At 31.2% G+C, this 22,858-nt stretch overlaps 3 protein-coding genes across 5 annotated transcripts; all 3 read left to right on the forward strand.

Moving 5' to 3' along the window:
* Positions 1 to 1,410: 1,410 nt before the first annotated feature.
* On the forward strand, positions 1,411 to 7,749 carry LOC124538977 (zinc metalloproteinase nas-4-like). Its single transcript, XM_047116273.1, has 6 exons — positions 1,411 to 1,693; positions 3,394 to 3,570; positions 4,675 to 4,781; positions 5,977 to 6,199; positions 6,676 to 6,812; positions 7,527 to 7,749. Exons 1-6 carry the CDS (start codon positions 1,588 to 1,590, stop codon positions 7,629 to 7,631), a joined length of 855 nt encoding a protein of 284 aa, XP_046972229.1. The 5' UTR covers positions 1,411 to 1,587; the 3' UTR covers positions 7,632 to 7,749.
* Positions 7,750 to 9,449: 1,700 nt separating this feature from the next.
* LOC124542505 (seminal metalloprotease 1-like) lies at positions 9,450 to 14,209 on the forward strand. Of its 3 annotated transcripts, XM_047120462.1 has the most exons (7): positions 9,450 to 9,874; positions 10,676 to 10,903; positions 11,350 to 11,459; positions 11,776 to 11,983; positions 13,080 to 13,216; positions 13,297 to 13,477; positions 13,566 to 13,915. In XM_047120462.1, the coding sequence occupies exons 1-7, from the start codon at positions 9,745 to 9,747 to the stop codon at positions 13,625 to 13,627; spliced, it is 1,056 nt and encodes a 351-aa protein (XP_046976418.1). In that variant the 5' UTR covers positions 9,450 to 9,744; the 3' UTR covers positions 13,628 to 13,915. The 3 variants fall into 3 exon arrangements, with proteins under 3 accessions (XP_046976418.1, XP_046976404.1, XP_046976411.1); XM_047120448.1 differs by having other exon boundaries at positions 13,297 to 14,209; XM_047120455.1 differs by having other exon boundaries at positions 10,688 to 10,903; positions 13,297 to 14,209.
* A 1,679-nt stretch (positions 14,210 to 15,888) lies between these two features.
* Positions 15,889 to 19,090, forward strand: LOC124538232 (E3 ubiquitin-protein ligase LRSAM1-like). Its single transcript, XM_047115218.1, has one exon. The coding sequence runs from the start codon at positions 16,266 to 16,268 to the stop codon at positions 18,375 to 18,377; it is 2,112 nt and encodes a 703-aa protein (XP_046971174.1). The 5' UTR covers positions 15,889 to 16,265; the 3' UTR covers positions 18,378 to 19,090.
* The last annotated feature ends 3,768 nt before the right edge of the window (positions 19,091 to 22,858 follow it).

Here is a 22,858-nt window from a genome sequence, read left to right on the forward strand (position 1 = left end):
AAGGTTATACCGCCATCATTCGGTCGCCAGAGCCTCGTTTGCTAGTTAGCAGGATGCACCACGGGCAGGTGAGGTTGGCTTGGGGCGCTAAGATGTAATTTGCGCCCCCTTACATCCCTGCGCCCCCTTACATCCCATCCATGTTTTAGTAAAAAGATATGTTATTAACGCGCAATAAGTGAAGACTAGAAAACGTCCTAATTGGGACGTTTGCCTTTAGTCGTTTTACGTAGTAATACGTAATAATACATCATAATTACGTAGTAGGTAATACGTTTTGCGTAACTAAACATCTAGTTATCCCTTTTACTTATTGTTTTTATCAAGGTATCCTTTTTACTTTTAACGAAATGTAAAAATAAACTAAATTAACGGTCCCCGGCGCGGCACACTTTTTTCTGTTGTTTAGTATGGTTATAACATATCTGTTTATTAGAATATCATTGATGTGCAGTTTATTTTTATTTTATTGATTTATATTGTCTAAGACAGATGGTTCTTTCTAATAATATAAATGTCGTGAAGTGCTTTATGGTTATATAATTTTGAAATATTTTTCTACCATATCTATATTTTTATAGCTATCTTCTATTCAGCGTATTCCAACAAATATTCAGGCAATTTCGAATATTTAACGTGCTTTGTAAATCAATAGAAATAATAAAAATAATTTGTAGGTAATAAATAAAAAAATAAAATAAAAAATATATAAAAGTTATAGTAAAGGTGTGTATGTGTCAATAAATGATATATGTAATTTTGTATATTCATATCCCATAAGTTTATCTTATTGTTTGTTTCCCTAAAATAAAATAAAATAATAAAATATATGACTAAAATTAAATAAGGCTTTTAAGCAACTAATAATTAAGTTTTTTTAATTGTGTGTTGTCTGTTAATGGTTTGTCAGTAGAATGAGAGATTGGTGGATAAATCCACAATGTGTTGTTGTTTGTATATGATGCTAAGTATACGTGACAAAACAAAATTGAATAATTCTGAATTATATATACAGGTACACTACTATTGGCCCCACTCATAGTTTTCTATTTTTATTAGTTCAAAATAATAAATAGATTTTTGAAACTGACGTCTTCGAATCGCTCCATCTATCTATATTAATAATATAAATGTAAAAGTAACTCTCGTCTGTCTGTCTATTTTTCTTTCTCTCTTTCACGACCAAACCGCTGAACCGAATTTAATAAAATTTAGTATGAAGCAAACATGAACTCAAAGACAAGACATATGCTGGCTGCTGTTTTTGCCTAACACATGACAACCATCATAATAAAACGCGAGCTAAGCCGCGGGCTACTACTAGTTTTAATTAGTTTACATTCTTAGTTATGTAGAAGTTATTTAAACGTTAAGTGTGTGACGACAGATATCCTTGCTCACCGCAGGGTTCTGAACGTAAAATAGATAATCATTGTGGTGAAACAAAAGTAGCTAATTACAACAGCATGTGCTTAGATTAGTTATCTAATTAGGTGATCGATACGTCCCTCAAGTTCTATTTAAAGAGGCGACAATATTGCACTCTTTAGTAATTAACGTACACGTAGTGCTACTTTATATTTCACGATGATTGTAAAGTTGTGTGTAGTTTTAATTTTATCGGTTTTTTCAAATGCCGCTCCAGTTGCTGAGCAATATAAATTTAGCGTTAACGAATTTCTGACCGATGATGGTAAATATTTAATTATAGTTAATACTTTATTGTATACCACACAGAAAAAATAAATAAATACAACATAGAATCAGCTTTAATAAAAAAGGCATACAATTTTGGCGACCTCTTCCAAGCAAACCTATTTCTTCAAGTCACTACCGCCATAGAATTTTTAAGGGCTTATGTACTGTACTTTTTTTTGTATCTGCATATTCTCAAAAAAATGTATATCTATTTTAATGAAAATGATTTTTTATGAAATGTATATTCAAAAATGATTTACATTCGTTTTCGATTATAATATGAGTAATTATTATAAAGTAATATATATTATTGTTAAAGAAATCAAACGTAAATTTCTGAAAGCAGGTGAAATTGTTAACCGAATCCTATTTACGAAAAATGATTTTATCTTTAAAATGTCATTTAATTATATTTACCTAATATCAGTTCGTTACGATCTGTCTAAAGATCTATTAAGAAAATAAATCCAGTATTTATTTTACAAGCTTTTATTTTTTTCACCTCATAGTGAGTAATATGACGATTAGTTTTTTTGAATGAAAAATGTTTTATTTACAAAACATTTGAATTTGAATATAATTTGAAACCCGTTCCACAGAATTTCATGGATTAATCTGACATGTCATATGAAAGTTGTGGTTCCGTAGAATTCTTATGTAAAAACGGACTAGACATGAACAGACTATTATATGATTCTAGTCCGTTCTTACATAAGAATGTAACGTAAAGGTAAAGGTATTATGTGATTCGAGTCCGTTTCTACTGGAAATTATCTGCGGTATTGACAACATCTACAATGATTGAACCGAATTGTGCAGAAATGTACTAACCAACATTTGGGTAAAGCAATAACGAAAAAGAGAAACCCATAGTTACGAAATAAAAAAAATGAATGAAATACGTTTATAACATTTAGACATACATATGTTTTTTTTTTGTAATAGGTAGGGCATGGGTCACCTCATGGTAAGTACCACCTCCCATAGATATTGGCTATTCCTTATATCACATCTATTTGGTGGTAGGGCTTTGTGCAAGCCCGTCTGGGTAGGTACCACCCACTCATCAGTTATTCTACCGCCAAATAACAGTACTCACTATTGTTGTGTTCCGGTCTGAAGGGTGAGTGAGCCAGTGTAACTATAGGCACAAGGGACATAACATCTTAGTTCCCAAGGTTGGTGGCACATTGACGATTTAAGGAATAGTTAATATTTCTTACAGCGTCATTGTCTATGGGCGATGGTGACTACCTACCATCAGGTGGCCCATATGCTCGTCCGCCAACCTATACCATAAAAAAAATCACCCCAATGCCCAACCAACCTGGGGAGCTAGTGGGTATGTCCCTTATTATTGTATAACTTGTATTCCGGTGAGGAACTACACCCTCAAGGGACATATCATATTAGCTTCCAATGATGGTGGTGCATTGGTGATTCTGACCATTTACCATCAGGTGGCTTACTTCCGCCTACAGCCGTCTGCCGCAGATTAATATTTAATAAGATTATATTAAGAAGATTAATTTGCAAGATATTAGACTTGCTGGACACATGATGAGTACATAACATCTCATTATATAGATACAACTGCCAGTGTCTAAGGCTTATGATGATTGTATGTCTAGTTAAATTAATTTGTAAACATTGATAACTCATAACTATTATTATCTAAATATAACTTTCTTTTAGATATAGGTTCCAGCACCGACCCAGAATTAGGCGAACATTTCGAAGGTGATATGGTGTTGTCTTCGGCGCAGATGCGTGCTGTTCAAAACGCTAATTTTGAACGCAATGGTCTGAGAAACAATTCCAAGCGATGGCCCAACCGCACTGTTGTTTATCACATCGTTGAGGATGATTTTGGTTTGTATACTTACTTGAACTTAACTTATATGAATGAATGAAAATGAATGTGAAGTTTAATGCATAACCTTCAACTGAATTTTTGGATATGTATCCTTCTATATTATATCGTCTTGTAGCAAAACGTTTAAGGAGTGTGATAAATACCAGTAAAATGCCATAATTCACCATCCCGTATCGTACCACAAGAGGACAAAAGCTAAATAAACAACATTTGCCATCTAAATGGCTCAGTAACAATGGTTGGAGCGTCAATAGTTTTTGATATTCATTATTTATTCGCAAAAATGGCGTTTGAACGTTGTAGAAGCTAAAGTGGATAAGTCATTAATAATGAAATATTTTTAAAGATCTATAAGTAGTGCATATTATCGCTGAAATATTATGAAAGGTTTGTTTATCTTTATTCCTTCGATTGGATTAGACTGGCAGTTTTTACTGAAATCACTTCTATCGACATTTAGATACATAATATTGGTTGCCAATAATATAAACTACATAGTAAAAGTTAAGTTGTATAGGTGTTTGATAAATGCACGTAACCTCATTATAAATTTAAATTTTAAGACGCCAACTGTAAGGCCATTAGTCATATTTATACATTGTAAACTATATGGTATATAATTAATTATGTCTATGATAAATGAAAGCAGTCGTTTCCGGTATTGCATAATTTTGGTATTATATAAGATGTAACTAAAAATAATTATATTATAATTATTTAACTGATGGTAGAGCCCTGTGCATAAATTGTTTGTGTTGCCGCCAGCAAATCAAATATAATGTATTTGGTTTGGAATAGTAAATGAGTCAGTGCAATTTAGAGCACAAGGGATGTTACATTTTGGTTTTCGTGCCTGGTGGCATATGCCACCTATATAGGTATTGGTGGTGCTGACCACTAAGCATCATGTGATCGATTATCCTTTCTAACGACTATGCATCCAACTTCTGCAGCGTTTAACTTTTAACATGTGACTGTGTCTGAATATTTATACACGTATCTATTATGTAGAGACTTATCGAAACATTCAAAGGCAACGCGACGCTTCATAAAGGGAACATCGACTAATAATATAAACAATAAAAAAATATATTTTACAGATGACAAAGAAGTAAAGATGATTGAAGAGGGAATGGCTGATATAGCTAATAAATCTTGCCTAACATTTCGTTCAAGGAAAGGTAATGAACACGCGGTAATTATTCAGGTGCGTTACACGTATGTACTATATTTGTAGTAATTCAGTGCATCAACACAGACCCAACATCAATTCACTTTTCATATTTAATGTGTTTCTATTTTTGTTAAAATAGTTACCGTATAAATGCTAAAATGCTATTAAAAACTATATTTTTCTTGTTGAATTTGGTAAAGTCTGCCTGTGCGTTCTACCGCTAAATAGATCATTTTACTATTGGGTTGGTTGGAATTGAAGGGTATAGAAACGCCCACGAATTAAAAAGATCATTATTATACAAAACACGAGCACTAATGTGGGAGTATTCGAGCCGGTATAAATTCAATTTCATGACTTCAGTCATTAATCTGGGAACCGAATTATAAGGAATCATACAATTTTATGATGTAATATATTATACTGTCATGTAAAATTGTAATTTTTTTTAAATATCTTTTTTAAGAATAGTTCCTAATAGATCATACAGGAGTATGCAAACAGAAACAATGAAGATAATGTTACCAGCTGCACTTTTTAGTTTCCAAGACATCTTTACTAGTATAGCTCATTAAAATAATATGACGTAGAGTCTGATCATTTAAAGTTATAATATTTTAAGGCTATATATGTACAAAAAACTGGTTCCGAGAGTACGTTCAGATCCTTATACACATGAAAGTGAACGAACCACTTTCCCGCGTATCGATTATGACTTTAAAAATATTTTATTTGTATGATACGTGAATATATGAACATTTTCACTTTCAAGTGACATTATATGTAATTGAGTCTGTCGTATGTTGACAATCAGGTTTGGACTTATAATATGTTTATTCTTTAATGTTATCATTATATTTAATACAATTTATCACCTGATAGGTAAGTGGTCACCACCGCCCATAGACATTGGCTCTGTTTGAAATATGGTTAATTCCTTCCATTGCCAATGCGCTACCAACTTTGGGATCTAAGATGGTATATCCCTTGTCCCTGTTGTTAAACTGGCTCATCTACCCTTCAAATCGGAACGCAACAATATTAAGTATCTACTGTTTGGCGGTGGAATATCTCAATTGTTGTAAAATATGTTTATGGATTACTAACTACTAGCGGTCACCTAATTAATGTAAAATATAAGTATGACCCCCAAAATTATCAAATGTATTTGAAAAAGACAATATATGACTATTAAAATAAACTATTATAATTTTTTTTGTATAAACAGGGTTCGGAAAACGGGTGTTATTCTAATGTAGGTTTAAATATTGACGAGCATGAATCAGGAGAAGAAGAGGAGGAAACACGCCAAGTGTTGAACTTAGCGAAGGGCTGCTTCAAGCACGGGACGGTCGTACACGAGATGCTCCACACTCTCGGCTTCTACCACATGCAGAGCACATACGACAGAGATGATTTTGTAGAGATAGTGTGGGAAAATATTAAGTCAGGTAATTTAAATTTATTATCGATTATTTGTTTAAGTATATTCCTATTCTGTAGTCGTGATGGCCCAGTGGTTAGAACGCGTGCATCTTAACCGATGATTGCGGGTTCAAACCCAGGCAAGCACCGCTGATTCATGTGCTTAATTTGTCTTTATAATTCATCTCGTACTCAGCGGTGAGGGAAAACATCGTGAGGAAACCTGCATGTGACAAATTTCATAGAAATTCTGCCACATGTGTATTCCACCAACCCGCATTGGAGCAGCGTGTGAATATGTTCCAAACCTTCTCCTCAAAGGGAGAGGAGGCCTTTAGCCCAGCAGTGGGAATTTACAGGCTGTTGTTGTTGTTGTTGTTGCAATTCTGTAGATATTAACGTGCTCTGGTTTTTATTCAACCTTTTGAGCAATTCGTGCTTAACAATTGTAATTTATGTTTGTACAGAAATAGATATAATATCAATTAATTACTTTTATTAGGCGTGGAGCATAATTTCGCAAAATACACCGTCGACACAGTGACCGACTTCGGTGTACTGTACGACTACGACAGCGTTATGCATTATCCAGAGACAGCATTTTCAAAGAACGGAAATAAAACAATAATACCTTTGAAGGTAATTATTTTATTTATATTATTTTATTATATATAATATATTTTATAATTGAAACGTTTATGATGATACAAATTTACCTGTTTTATTGATTAGCGAGAAACAAATTGTAAAAATAGCAGGTGCAATTGTTGTTGTAATTTTTAATTATTTGCTTATTTAGTCAATGTGCCGTAATAGTTAGCAAAGGAGTTATCTTAGTCTTTAGACAAACATTTAAAGAAAATTAAGATACAAGTAAAAAATAATATTCAACTTCAATAGGAAATTAATGGTACTCTTAAGTCGTGTGTCAATTACGGTTAAAAATATATTAAAAATGTGACAGATCACATTTTAATACAATTTTATTGCCCCTTCTAGTAAAAAATCTAGTAAAAAAAAACATTATAAAATACTAAATTAGTGTTAGTGTTAGCAGAACTATAAGAAGTGTACCTTTTATTAAGATAGTTTTTAGCTAGTAGTTCCGTAGGTTTTATGAAATGTAGTAAACATTACATTACATCATTTAGCCTAAATAACAGACAATATATTATAACTGTCTCAATTATACTGGCAATAAAATACACACTTATTTTATTGTTGCGTGCCAATATTGAGTTTCTTGCAATATTTAACGCTCCAGTTTGATTTGTCATAACAGCGTACGTTGAAATTGATTAGTAATTAATAAATCGTCAGAAATAAAAAAAAGTTTTTTTTTTTTTTTAATAGGAAAACGTAAAAATTGGACAAAGAAAAGGACTGTCGGAAAGTGATATTTTGAAACTAAATAAAATGTATTGTGATGATGACGAATCTATTAGTTACATGGTATAAAAAATAGTTGTTAATTTGGAAAGTGTTTTGTGTGCTTTAAGTAAAATTGATTTATATCAAATGTTACGGAACCCTCGATGATAATTAACGATGGAATTATATGCAATAAAATGCATTGCACCAGAGTTTTGTATTTTATTTTTCCTGTCTATTACGTGATTTATGTTCAATATATATTTAAGTAATATTTTTATGGATATAAAATAGATATAAGTACTGGAAATTAAAATATTTTTTAAATAATTTCCATATCTTAGGTAATCAAAACAGTTATTTCTATATGCGAATAATTCAGAATATGTTACGTATTTATCTATATTATACACATTTATTTATTTTATTTAGGATCTGAACTACATACTCATAGTATGTATTCGTATTAAGAGCTCTGCAGACCTTGGGGTAATAAAGGAGTGGAGTTATTATTTTACAAATGAATTTCCTTTATTGTTTTTATTTTTTCTAAATATTTTTATAAAATTAATTAACGTCTAAAATTAATGCCATCATTGTATTTTACTATTTATACACATATATGATATTTTAATAGTTAACTTGTCGTCCTTTTTTAGCGTCTCTATTGAAGAGATCGCGTAGTACACTACGTAACTAGGTACTCATTTCATCTCATATTAAATTGTCTAAATAATATATGAAACAAATAAAATTAAAAAAAAACCGCTGAGTTTTTTTCGCCGGTTCTTCTCAGGTCAGGGTATTTTCTTTGCCGAACCGGTGGTAGTGTTCCAATTGACCATCAATAAGAAAGTGTAATGCTTATATATTGAATAAAGTTATTTGAGTTTGAGTTTACAAACTTATCACAATATTTTTTTATTCGTTTTTGTAATTAATCAACTAAAATTTCTATTAAAAAGTAAAATTACTCGAAAATATTCTCAGTCATTTTTGTAGTAATTATAATAAATGTCTGAATATTGTATCTAATAATAAAATGTGTTCTCATACTGTAAAGAGAAATATTCAGAATAATGACTAATTAAAAAAATACAAGTGAAAACCTACATTATTCCTGAGCGCTATAGTGTATAAATTACACTCATACAAATCCCTTCATAAATAAATTTCACCCGTGCGATAGCGGGGCGGCTATTTAAATGTATTTGGAACATCCATTTTAAAAACAGAAGCTATTTATTCGCCATACAGCCTGTTGTCCGTACAATCACTGTACCACTTATTTCTTTAAATCTTCAGTAGGTACATTTTGCAACATTTGTAAGTTTCAGAGATATCGAGGACTTGTGTTAATTTGTTTTAATTCGTCAATTGAATGTGAAAGCGTAACGAAGACTAATAAATATTTTATCTTGAGTTACTGCTCTGACAAACCGAAACAATATAGACTTAAAATTTAAATATAAAATGACTGAATATGTTTGACGGTCAAATATTTTCCCTGATCGAGGTAATGAAGATAATTTTGCATAATGTATAAATCTTAACATATAATTTCTTAATGAAAATAATATGCATTCGTATTCTCTTATATGAATACCACGTTTGGTATCATATTCAAGCTTAGAGCTATTGAAGAATTTGAAGTAATTTGTTTTCTTCAGCAACGTCAGATATATTACGACTACCATAAAGTTTTGAGTCAACAATGACAGGTTCAACGTCTAATCGATTTGTTTGGTAAATATTGCAATTAGAATAACAAAAGTTAAGATAGTATGAGGAAAAAAAAATATAGAAATCAAGGTTTTCCTCAATGATAGAGTAAGTCGAGCAGTAAATTTAGCAATTGATTCTTGCATGGGAGGCGTGGGCCGTTGCCACGGCACGAGCGCGCTGTCGCAAGATGCTTCTGCAGTAGCGCGCCAACACCTTGTGAAATGGTCGTATCTAACACTATATTAATTCCCGACCCGCCTCGGTGGGTTTTGTTAGACAAAAACTTCGCGGCGTAGCGCAAAAACTTTAACTCACCACGTTTTCGTTGTAGCTTTATCCGAACTGTGTTATGTGGCTGTACCGTTAATATGACACACTTTACGCCCGAATATTTGAACTATCGTTTGTGAGCGGACTAAACTAATGTACTATTTGTTTTCATTTTCACATATTAATATTAAGTAGATATTTAAATATGAGGTTGATCGGCATTCTTGCTGTATGCCATGTTTGTGTGATGAAGTGTTTGGCGATGACAACGAGCGAACTTGAAGATTTTAGTAATTTCTTAAAAGAGACTTCACAGTTGGATCAAAGTGTAAAAAGTAAGGTCTTTAACATATTATGTGTAAATATTAAGATCCATTTATCCCTTCATTATATTTTGTTTAAAAAGTGCGCCCTTTGTTATTGGGTAGAAAAAAACACCACGCAAGGTACTTTCGTGTAGTCAGTCAGTTGAAATATCTCACCCTCGTTACATACACAGTTTAGTCTGGACTATATTCGAAATATTCGAATACTTAATTCAATTAGAGAGATTAATCGGGTATGTATCGTTCCTAGTCATAATACGTCGTGACAATGTTGTAAAAACATAAAATTTTAACATATAAATACTGTTATCTGTACAACAGTGAATAAAATGTATGGTATTTAGTACCATTTAATAGATCTGAGACCAATAATTACCAATATATCTTTCAACGTGGGAATTGTGATCAAACTTTCTTTTGCATCATAGCTGCAAATAACTTTCGTATCATTTGTATGACAGGACTCAACTCTCCTCGTAGTCTTATATACATATAGGTATAATTTTAGCTGGACTACAGTTGTACTCATATGGATGATAAAATTATACTTAGATATATGCGATTATTAATTAATATAAAATTATAAATTGATAATGTTTGTCTGTACGTCTTCGTGCTTTAAATGTTAAACTTAAAGTAACAATATAATTTTTCAAGATTATATATGTTTTTTCTTCTTATTACACTTAAGATTACATTTTAGCTCATTGTAAGCTAATGGTATTCCATTAGCAAGAGGACTGCAAGAATGCTAATAATGACAATAGTTTTTTTTAAATATTTTATCTGTATTTACTAAAATTTGTAAAGAATTTTTAAAAGGCAGTATTCCGGATGACGATGACGACGATACACCCATATCTGACCATGCTTGGGAGGAGAGCGGTAAATTCGAAGGCGATTTGATCCTAAACGAAAGGCAGAGGCGGATGATAGTCAACAGTGTCGCAGAAGGACTTGCAAGGAATGGAGTCTCAGATACAACGAAACGCTGGCCGAATAATGAAGTTATTTATTTTATACAAGCAGAACATTTCTGTAAGTTATATTATATTTTTCTCTATCACAAATATAAACGAAGGCATAGTTAATGCGATAAGATGGCACTGGAAGTTTTATTAGATTAGATATTGAACTTTAAATAAAAAAAAACAGATACATTTTTAAAGATAATTCATTTCGGTTGTTTCTAATAACTGGAGATTTATATTCTATTAGACAGCGACTCGTTTTTGGTTTTACACGTTTTTTTTTTATTCACTTGTTGACATGATAAAGAAAATGTTGAAACAGTTACGAAAATATCGCAATGCAAATTAAAATATATACATTGCTATGGTTTGCCGCGCAAATACAGTAAAACAACTTTGTCAACAGACACTATTGTTGTATTGTTATTGCAAAATAAAGTTGTAATTTAAGTTTTTTATTTTTTAATTAAGCATACAAAGGAAAAATACGTTACAGTGTTAGTTTGATTTCAGCAAGCGACCAATTGCAAGCAATCCAGAATGGCATAGATGACTTAGCTCGTGCTTCTTGCGTTAAATTCAGACCTTATGTAAAAGGTGATCGTGACGCAGTGGTTATACAGGTAATTAATAATAATTAATTAAAGTTTATTACAAAAGTTTATTATTACCACCTTTAAGCAATATTTAAAAAAAAATACTAGCAACTATCGAATGATGATGAGGATGAATAATGTTGGTGATACGTCAATAAAAGATAGAGAAAGCATTTTTTAATATTATCATTTATTTTATTTACTTTACGACAAGAAGAATAAAGTGGTTATCAAATTAATAAAGTGTGGTGTAATATTTTTAAATATTAATATATTATTATAGTAAAATATCTAACACATAACCACCGTCATTTTCACATTAACCTACTTTGTTATATTCCAGGGTAGTAGAAGAGGATGCTTCTCTCAAGTCGGATATCAAGGAGGATACCAAGTATTGAATCTGTCAGGTCGCCATCCCGCAGGACGGGGATGTTTCCGTCACGGTACCATCGTACATGAAATGCTGCATACCTTGGGATTCTATCACATGCAGAGCAGCTCCGACCGGGACGAATATATTGATGTTATATGGGAGAACATTGTTAAAAGTAAGTAAACAATAGACGAGCTGAACCATTTCCCATCGCTAACGGTGTGGACGATATAACAAGTCATTGTTTTTTTTTTTTAAATAGTTCACAGCAAAAAGGTGAAAATAAGACACATTTATTATGTGTTTACATTTCAATTCTCATCGTTTATTTTCATATGTCAATCTTGTTAATTCAATTTATTAGGCAAAGCAGGTAAATAGAAATAGCATTTTATAAAAAAAAAATGTGCTTTCTAGATATGTGTTATTTATTTATATTTGTCTAAACATACGGGAACCTTGTTTTAGGTTATGGTGTTAGCAATTCACTTTGTATGGCCTGAATACTAATATGCTTTGTTCTCTACCGTAACAGATACAAGTAGGAAATTAAATACTTCACCACAAAGATTATACAGAAAACTACTGAATTATCTACAGTATTAGTGAGTTATTTGGTGAACTTCCATATAAACTTCATCCTTAAATTCACCCAAAACAGCGATGAACTCTATTACTAACTAATTAATGTAAACCTAAATACTAATTTTCATATTTCTTAACTCAGATATTACAAATCTCCTACCAAATGTATAAAACCCTTAGAGGTTGAATTTAAGAAACCTTTTCGTATTGCTTATGTTATTTTACGATTTTTTGTGTAATTTCATGTTGTTAAATCTAGTACTTAAGGCTCGCCGTTGTGAGTCAGTCGAGTCGATTTTACGTATAATAGTAGGAAAGAAGTGGTAAATTATATATTTTTGTTGGTTTTTACTGCAGAGCTCAATGAAATCGAGGTGCCGATTTAAGAAAAATATATATCTCATAAAAATAAGTATTAGGAATTTTATGTAACGATGAATGCTAAAGATTAAATTAATTCGAATCAAAAACGAATGTCTTAATAATCAACTCATCGATAGAGGCTTCCTTTATTCACTTATTATCATAAATATCATCTCTGTCCCTTGTTATTATCAATTAGAAAATAATTTGGCAGGCTTATACCACCAGACGTCTTTTGAGGCGTAACGTGCTTATTTAGGTTGAAATTGGATTGCTTCAGACCACGACATATTTAAAATATAATGTATGTGTTTAAATTACAGATGCGAGACACAACTTTCGCAAATATAATTCCTTTGCGGTTTCTGACTTTGGCGTCGGCTACGACTATGATAGTGTTTTGCATTATAGTCGTAAGGCTTTCTCTTTGAATGGTGAAGACACACTCGTTCCTAAAAAGGTGATTCAACACACTATGCCATTCATAGCTACTATAAATTATACTAATTACAAATTTAAAAATACAACTTTTTCTTCTAGTTTGCTGCCGAAATTGGTCAGAGAATCGGTTTGTCGGAGAAGGACACACAGAAATTAAACAAGATGTACTGCGATGCAGACTCAGAAAATTTAGCTGATAGTGACACATTTAAAACACCAAAGAAAAAGAAAAGAACCAAAAATAAGCCATTTGAAGGCCACGGCTTAGGTTACCAGCAAGGTAAAACAGTGATTATAAAATTACCCAAGGCCGCCGAAGCGTATCAAATACAAGATTTACCTCAATTTTCTATGTTTGATTATTTTAGTAAAACGCCGCAAGATCTGCAACCAACGTTTATTCAGGGAACTGGAGCTAGAGAGGAAGTAACAGAGACACTTTACGAATCTCCTATTATACCGAATATAGAGGAATACGAAAAAGCTTTTTTTAATTGGAATCCACAAAATCAAGCAAATGACAGAAAACCTGCAGTTCTAGAGCCGTACACTGAAGAAAAACGTGATACTCCTAAAGAAAAGCCATCCGAAGAACTTGATGAAGATTTATCCGATGCTTTTTATAGATTGTCACAAATAATAAAACCGCAAGAGCATTCAGAACAAAGACAAAACGGGGACGGTTTAAGAGAACAGTATTCATTTGAAAAGTTGGTCGTCAAAGATGAAGAAACTCCGTCTAAACCTAAGGACGTAGTAACATCCAATTACTTTCCTAGGTTAGGTTCACACTTTAATCCATTCGCGAACAAAGAACATGATAGTTACACTTTGTTCGGTCATCACATACCAAGGAAGGAGAAGTGGTATCACAACGATGAATTTAACCATAAACATTACAGTGATAGACACCCGACACTAGACATTTATAGATAAGACTTTACGATTAGTTTAGACATTAGAGAAAATTGTTTTTTTATAATTGATTATAAATAAATAAAAAATAAAACATTATTACGCTCTTTTTATTCGTTAAGTGTCAATGTTTTTAAAATACATTATTAGTAAATAAAAAAATTAATGCGAACAAATTTTTAAAATGATTATTTACGATGGCTGATTAGTTTCTCAGAACTTTAATATATTCGCACTTATATGTTCTAAATTGCTTCATTAATCATTTACGTGTCGGTAAAAGTAAAATGTTATTACTATTATATCCTTATAATATTAATATATAACAATATCTATATTTAGAATATAACATAAAAAAATATCGGTCAGTGTCTTCTGTATCTTTCAAGGTGGACTATGACCCCAACTCCAGCGAAGATCTGCAGTTTAATAAAATAGTAAAAGCGTAAACCACCATACCTAATTGAAAGTAAAAAAATTGAAAAGGACGCAGGCAACTGCGAGCACAAGAATGGATCAATGTTAAAAAAGTATACCATTTATTTTTTCGTGATCACTTAAAAACCTAGTAAGTTTTTGAGACTTACTAGGATTCCATAGGGTGTATCACGCTACTATGTTTTTCAAAACCAGACTGCACATGACGGAAGGTTGGAGATACTGGACGAAGGCCACAACAATTTATAGTATACATTATGCCACATGTGTCGTTTGGTGTTAAGTTAAGGCTGGACAGTGGACTAGAGGCGACTAATATTGTGACCACTTGTAAAAATGGACTGATAATGGTTATGATAATCAACAACTCTATATCTGATCATAAGCAAGTAACGATAAGCTATTTAATAAAATCTATATTTGCAGTGCATTAGTGCATAGACTACATTGTAAAATAGAGATGAAATCGAGGAGGAAATTATACTACTGTACTTTTATTTATGGCGCAATAGAAATCTTTTTATAAGGCAAGGTGTTCCTTATAATTTAAATACGATTAAATATATATGGTGAAGCTACAATATGTTCCTTTGTGGTCCTCATTTTATGCCTATTTTCCGCGAAAGCTTAATAGGCGCAATAAACTAAAGGAATACGTACGTATCTTCTTATTAAGCTAGAATCAAGCGAAAAAGAATTAGTTAATACCTTAATGCGGCTGGTACACGTAGTGCAGAACTTTAAACGTTACATGCGAAATTCCTCACGATATTTTAATTCATCACCATGAGAGGAAATTATGATAAGCATATTTTATAGAAGAATTAAGCAAAATTAAGGATATAAAATTTAGTTTAGTGAAACATAATCTGCAGTTAACATGTACCCAATGATATTCTAATAAACAGATATGTTATATCCATACTAAACAAAAGAAAAAAGTGTGCCGCGCCGGTGACCGTTTATTTTATTTTATTTTTACATTTCGTTAAAAGTAAAAAGGATAGCTTGATAAAAACAATAAGTAAAAGGGATAACTAGATGTTTTCATTACGCCATTACTAAACGTATTACTACGTAATTATGATGTATTACAACGTATTAGTACGTAAAACAACTAAAGGCAAATGTCCCAATTAGGACGTTTTCTAGTCTTCACTTTTTGCGCGTTAATAACATATCTGTTTACTACAACATCATTGCATGTACCTATGTGCTTAAGTGGTTAATAAGTACGTTTGTCATTTCTGCTTTTGACATGTCAGGTGCATTCTTATTTTATAAAGCTTATAAAATCGATTAATTTTTGAATTTATACCTACAAAATGTAATTAACATGAAATAAACTATATGTAAATTGACAAAAATCAAAACAACATAAAAAGTAGGTATGTACAATAATGTAAAGCAAAAGTAGGTAAGCTGTTGGAATCTGTGGCATTGACATTTGACACTAGACACTAGATATTGACATTAAATAATTAGTCAATAGTCATGGCATATCATTGGTGTTTTGAAATTGAAATGACTAATTTGTTGACAAGTGTTCGGAGTTTTTCAATTTTATTTTTACTTGTTAAGCTTGAAATCCTCTGAAGTGTGTCTATTTTGATAACGTAGCGATAAAATAATCCGCAATGATTATTTTGATCCGGTGACATCTAATACATGACGTGATAACTGTATGCATTGTGATATTTTATATTTGATATTTAATGGGTTGTGCGGTATCAGGGATCCAGCCCATAATGTCTTTGTTCGGTAGACAAACTAATAATTCTCAGGAAAATCGAGCGAAGTTGGAAAGAAAACTGTACCTAGCCAGGGAATCGCCTGAGCCCGATTTCGATTTATCTGACTGTCAGATACGCCGCTTGCCTACGGGTATATTCTCGATATGCAAAGTATTTAGAAAAGACTATTTATATCTTCACAACAACAGCTTGCAATCGCTTGAAGATGGAGGACAGCTGTCAGATCTGCAATTGATTAAAGTTTTAAATTTAAGTAATAATCACTTCTCACGTTTACCTGACAATATAAGATATCTGGTAAGTTTAACAGAACTTTACCTCCAAAACAACTATCTCGAATCTCTGCCAGAAGGAATAAAGTTTTTAGAATGTTTACAAGTTTTAGATATCTCAAATAATAAATTGAGAAGTTTAATTTCAGCATTGGGTAATTTAAAGTGTCTCCGAGTATTAAAAATCTTTGATAATAAGAGTTTAAATAAGCTGTGTCCGGAATTATGTTTTGCTACAAATTTGGTTTCAATTGAACTGGATGGTGATAATTTTATTTATCCACCGGCTGAAATAACTACGAAAGGAACAGAGGAAATTATGAAATTCTTGTGTATAGAAATGAATGTTGACTATACACCTCCGCTTCATGATAATCCAAATATTTCACCGACCCAAGTTCCAAGCACTAATTACAATGTTTTTGAGAAACAAGTAAGCATTACTTGGGAAGAACAAGAAGCTAAAATGATTGAACAGGAAAATAAAATACATAAAGCAAATCAGATGCAGAGAGAAAAGTTTTTATCAAAGTTTTTAAAAGAACAGCAAGATTTAGACAGTGAAATAGCTAAAGTACAAGGAATCAGAGATATTGAAAGACAGAAACTAATGCGATCCATACAGAAAGAAGAGGAAGACATAGAGTGCTTGGTTAAAAACTTTATCCAGATAGATAGGCTTAAACCAGAAGTTGTTCAACAGCAACTTGCTTATGAACAAGCGGAACACAATCGCTTACTTGAAATTACTAGGCAAAATTATGATAATGTGCGAAAAGCTGATATTTTAATTGCGATGGAGAAACTAATAGAAAATGATTATCATATTCAATACCACAAGAAAAATTACATGGATGATCTAAATAATATCAAGCAAAGTTTACTATCACAAGAATCAGAGGGAACAAAGAAACTAGTGCAACTATTAAATGCTAAAGATGAATCTCGGACAGTATTAATTCAACAGGTTTTAGAGGATCAAGATGTTCAAAAAGCTATGGTATCATCCCTTCTCGACAGGGTTGATTCAAAAAGTTGGAGTTTGAACCAAGAGATATCACTTATTTCAACACATTTAGCAAGACTTAGTGTCATTGAACAAGAAAAAAAGAAAATGCAAATTGCATTTAATTATAATGAGCTTCTAACACAGAGGTTAAAGTTAGTGGACTTTTTAGACGATCTTTTGGACCAGAGAAATAAACACAGAAAGCAATTAATTAACACTTTGAAGGAAGCAGAAAGTGAAAACAATATCCCTAATGATTTTTGGTTGAAAAGCTATCAAAAACTCCTAGATTCTGCCCCAAAATCCTTATTTCATGTTGGAAAGCTAGATCCTATTTTTGCAAATTATCTCTTGCAAGAAGGAGTTATTCATTGTTTGCCCTTCTTGGCAAAGTCTCTTTTATGTGGTGAATCTTTATTGAATATAAGTCATGAAAGTTTGAAAGAGAGGGGAGTATCTTTGAGTTCGGATAGGGAAAGTATTTTAAGAGCTTTAAAATTGTATGTGGAAGAGAAAAGCCAAAATAATGTTGAATCTGGTAGTGTACAAGTAAGTCCTAGTGCCCCTCCTACAGAACATGTACAAAATTGTTCAGGTATTTTGAATGTGGATGAAAAAGAAAGCTCAAATGTAGAGGGTGAATGTGTTATATGCATGGATGCAAGGTCTGAAGTTGTTTTTGTACCGTGTGGTCACATGTGTTGCTGCCAATCATGCGCACAAAATGAATTAGAAGGCTGCCCAATGTGTAGAACAATGATAGAAAGAACAATTAGAGTCATATTATCATAGTTATATAAATAAAGTAAGATATTACATACACCATTTTATTTATAAAAAAAATAAATTAATATTTCCTAAGTAAGATTTGCACCTATGGTGTATGACTGGTAATTTAATTGTTTAAAATACAAAATTTAACTGTTATTATTTTATAAGACAATTATAGCTTACTATGGTCACAGGAGGAGTATAAACAATTTTGATAATTAAATGAAATTATGGTGTTAAATTCAAATGAATTTATTTGTTGAAAGTTGATATTAGTATTTCACTGAAACAGTTTATCTATTAAAATTTTTATTGCATAAATAAATGAAAGGCTTGTTTATCTCTCCTCCTGTGATTGGGCTATATGTGATGTGAGTTAATCCTGAGATTATAATCCAAGCAATAACTTTTATTGTGATATATCTATCAATAAAATGATTACAGAAAACTAATTTCAACAAAATGAAACAAAAATTTTTTCAAACTAGTTTTTAATTCAGTATGGAAAACTGGTATCTGAACATAATAAAAATAAGCTAATGAGCAGTTCTAATCATTCAGTAAAATCGGGATTTGTTTAACTGTTCTTATAATATTATGAAACATATTAATTTTATCATATATTGAATTATTAAAGTATTGCATTTAAAATTGGATAAAATATGATCTTGAATTAAATTTATTATTCTGTCAAATCTACTGCCTTTATATCTATTGAGCTTTTTAGTGTATTGCCAAACTAGTTTTGAATAGTCATAATAATAATTAAAGATAATTATAACAAGCAAAGTCGCTTTGTAATGTACTTTCATCAAGTTACATTTAAAAGTATTTGAAATGAAATTGAATCTAAAGTAATACTTGAATATGGCTAAGGAAGCTAGTCATAGGTAATGATAGTGATATATTCTAAGTCTGATGTTTTCATTGTTGTCATAAATCTATTTATTATAAGTATTTCATATTTGAAAATACTAGTGCCTTGTAAGAGTTGTTTTTTTTTGTGTAAACCATCAAAGTAATAAATTTTAATGTGACATATCCATATTCCATTATTGTTGTATGTAACTATGGTATTCACATCAAATTAAAATTAAAATCTGTGATTATTTTGTTTCTAAATATTAAATGATAATTCATTCCCATTAGTGGAATTAACTACTTAGATTCTAAGTTGTGTTTAACCTAATTTAAATATTAATAATATTATAATGCACATATTAATTCTTAAGTATTTATCGAAAATTAATATTAAAGTTTCGTTTGAAGGTGTTATTTAAAATTTTCGTCTTTTTTATTTAAGAACGGAATAAAATACATTTTCTTGTACATGTTAAGGGTATATAAAAAAAATATAATTATTTTCAATCAGTCACTTGGTCATTTTAAGATATTTTCTTAGCTATATCTTTTCAATTTAATATTTTTAGTGACTTTTATTCCTCTTGTAAAAGGTAATAGATTGTTATACTTTTGTTCCAGCTTATTGTTTTATTATTATAAAGTAATTAATATTATATTGTTGAGTTTAGTTTTAAAACATATTTAGTATAGTTAAGTAATATTCCTTTATACCACCTGTTTTTAAATTACATAAGATTTTAGCACAAATAGAAGTTTTATTGCTTATTTTTAAATTTGAACTCTTAGTAATTTATTTTACTTTTCACAAATAGCTATTCACCCCGTCAATAGAATAAATAACTTTAGAGCGCCATCTACTTGCATGAAATAGAATAAGGTTGCCGTTTACACGAAAGATATGAAAAGCTTTCTATGTATGATGAAGTTTAGTATAAAAGTTTGTTGATTGCCGCAGAGATGGTATTATTCCATTATTGTGTTATACACTTATTTTAATTTCAAAAATAAGTGTATTATAGTAATAGTAATAATAGTAATTCTTGTTTCCTTGAGATTAGGTATATTGCATCTACCCCCGATAAAATGTTGAGATGGTTATTAAGCAAAAAAGTAGCTTAATGCCTGCTCAATCCTAGTTACTAGTTACCTGCTAAAAATAGCACGAAGAGCTGAAACTTACATATCTGGTCAAAGTGTTTTACTCGATTACAATATTTTTCAAATTTTATATGCGTTCTTCTGTTTGCGCTTGGGGTTCAAAAATAATATGATCGGTAAAGAAATATTTTATTTTATATTCTTTGTCAGTATTATTATACATTGGCGTATTGTAGTTTTGTTGAATCATGTAGCAGTAAAAGAAAGGTTTAAAAAGTCCAAGTAAAGACTGTTGATGGTTTTCAGCACATTTTACGTATGAGTTCATATTTTTTTGCGATATACTCAAATTGCACAACAACAACAACAGCCTGTAAATTTTCCACTGTTGGGCTAAGGCTTCCTTTCGCTTTCGAGGAGAAGGTTGAACGTATTCCAGCACACTATCCCAATGCGGGTTAGTGGAAAACACGTGAGTGTACATTATAATTTTTTTTCAATAGTACATGTACTTTTTGTGATATAGCATATACTGAAATATTAAGAATTTCTTTTTTTTAACTGTTTTACTGTCTTACTCTCCATGAAGAATATTTTTTTCGACTACTATGCATGTCCTTGAGACAATTTTGCATTCTCCAGAAATAATCCGTTATCATATGATCAGCTCATCGAGCTTGTCATATATCTTACATTCTTTTAAATCCTAATAAAATCGCTTTTCCTGTTGTTTACTATAAGAAACAAGGTTTCGGGAAACATAATCTATCAAAATGACTGCGTATGTATGTATCGAGTGTAAAGCCCATTGGCTTTACACTCGATACACATTTAAGCTTGTTAATTTTTTCCTACAGGTTCATCATTAGTTCTTAGTAATTTATTTATCAATTAATTCCATAAAGAAATTAATAATACTGAGAAAAAATATACAGGTCAACGCTTTTATACCATTTATTGAATGCACGAAATTGTTATCATCCATCAAGTCTTACATGAAACTGCATTTTTAATTATTCGGTACTCCAACCAGGTTTTTTATGCTATATAAAAAACAACAGCAAGTTTTAACAAATTGCTCATTGATCCTTATTTTATATGCAGTGGAGGTAAAATCATTTAGTTATGCCTTATTCTGCGTTAAGGCTGTCGTGGCTGGCTGGTCTATTTTATACAGTGTCATGTTTTCCTCTGCTATCCTATAAAAACAGGGTTGCCAATGCCTATTCACCTAACTCCCCAAAAATAAATAATAGTGAAATTCCCCAAATTGGGGAAAAGAAATATCCCAATTCCCCACATATTCTCCACATAGAAATAAAGGAAAAAAATCATGTTATTGTATGTTTGTTTTTCATTTCCTAACAATAAAATCAGTAAATTTCGTTATACATATATCGTTCATTACTGACGACCTTTTTTTTTTTTCGTTGAATCAGACTGGTCGTGGTTACTGCCGATCTGGCTATCTTTTTTTTTTTCGTTTTGAATCAGGCTAGTCGTGGTTAATGTCTATGCTAACTAATAATCGACTACAATTTCAATTTTTCTACTAACTAAAAGACGGGTAAACAATCAATTACCGATCTTTTTGGTATAAAACGCATAAGTACAAATTCCTCACATTTTCCCCACATACGACAATCCACATACTAATCCCTGATCGACTTACGATTCCCCGCAATTTGGGGATTCCCCACACATTGGCAACCCTGTATAAAAATCATTGGAAACTTTTTGTCGCCAATTTGTCATTCTAATGAAAAAGGATGAGCGATCTTAATATGCATATAGTACGACACAACTTAGATGTCGCATCGGCAAAATTCGTAAAACCGATCACATCCGAATTGAATACGCTATCCCAAATTATCAATATTTATTTCTGATGCGAATATGATTTTTACACAAACGTAATAACTTGTAATATCATAGGACCTAATATATTCGTTAATTTGACGCGTCGATTTACATGCACTTGCTTTCTCTGACGCGTGAATCTATAGCGACCAATAGCGTCGAATGGCGCGATAGGGAGCTATTTCTATTGGTCGTTTAAACCGGCAATGATCGGTTTTATTTTCATTCCATTGCATTTTCCGATGCTACATCTAATTTGTAATAATCGAACATTGTCACGTTTATTGCCATTGTTTAAAAAAATATACTTTCCAACATCATATCACCAACATATCAATCACAAATATAAAAAAATGGTTATGGATTATTTAGGTACCGTTTTTGATTAAGATTTATCGAAAGTTTTGATAAAAACTGTGAAATAAACAAAATTATGAAAATATCGAAAACTGTAACTTGTATAAAAACATGTATAAAAAAGAGTAATAGATATTGAAACTATTAAAGCACCAAAAAATAACAATTTTTTTGTTGGTTTGTGCAATAGTTAGTTAGTTCTTATGATTCCAAAACTGTGTAATAAAATATTGGGCAATAAGAATTGATGTTAATGAAAAGAGACCCCAGTTAATGAGGGCTCTCCTCAGGGACTTATAGTCGGTCCATTTTTTTCCTCATTT

Source organism: Vanessa cardui, chromosome 2, assembly GCF_905220365.1.
Source record: "Vanessa cardui chromosome 2, ilVanCard2.1, whole genome shotgun sequence".
In the NCBI taxonomy this organism is placed as follows: Eukaryota; Metazoa; Arthropoda; class Insecta; order Lepidoptera; family Nymphalidae; genus Vanessa; species Vanessa cardui.

Bases quoted from the DNA above. Each gene is read 5' to 3' on its own strand.
- LOC124538232 (XM_047115218.1), top strand. From the start codon at position 16,266: ATGGGTTGTGCGGTATCAGGGATCCAGCCCATAATGTCTTTGTTCGGT.
- LOC124542505 (XM_047120448.1), top strand. From the start codon at position 9,745: ATGAGGTTGATCGGCATTCTTGCTGTATGCCATGTTTGTGTGATGAAG. The intron at 9,875-10,675 runs GTAAGGTCTTTA...AAATTTGTAAAG, and splicing joins GTTGGATCAAAGTGTAAAAA to AATTTTTAAAAGGCAGTATT. The intron at 11,984-13,079 runs GTAAGTAAACAA...TTTAAATTACAG, and splicing joins ATGGGAGAACATTGTTAAAA to ATGCGAGACACAACTTTCGC.
- LOC124538977 (XM_047116273.1), top strand. From the start codon at position 1,588: ATGATTGTAAAGTTGTGTGTAGTTTTAATTTTATCGGTTTTTTCAAAT. The intron at 3,571-4,674 runs GTTTGTATACTT...TATATTTTACAG, and splicing joins CATCGTTGAGGATGATTTTG to ATGACAAAGAAGTAAAGATG. The intron at 4,782-5,976 runs GTGCGTTACACG...TTGTATAAACAG, and splicing joins AACACGCGGTAATTATTCAG to GGTTCGGAAAACGGGTGTTA.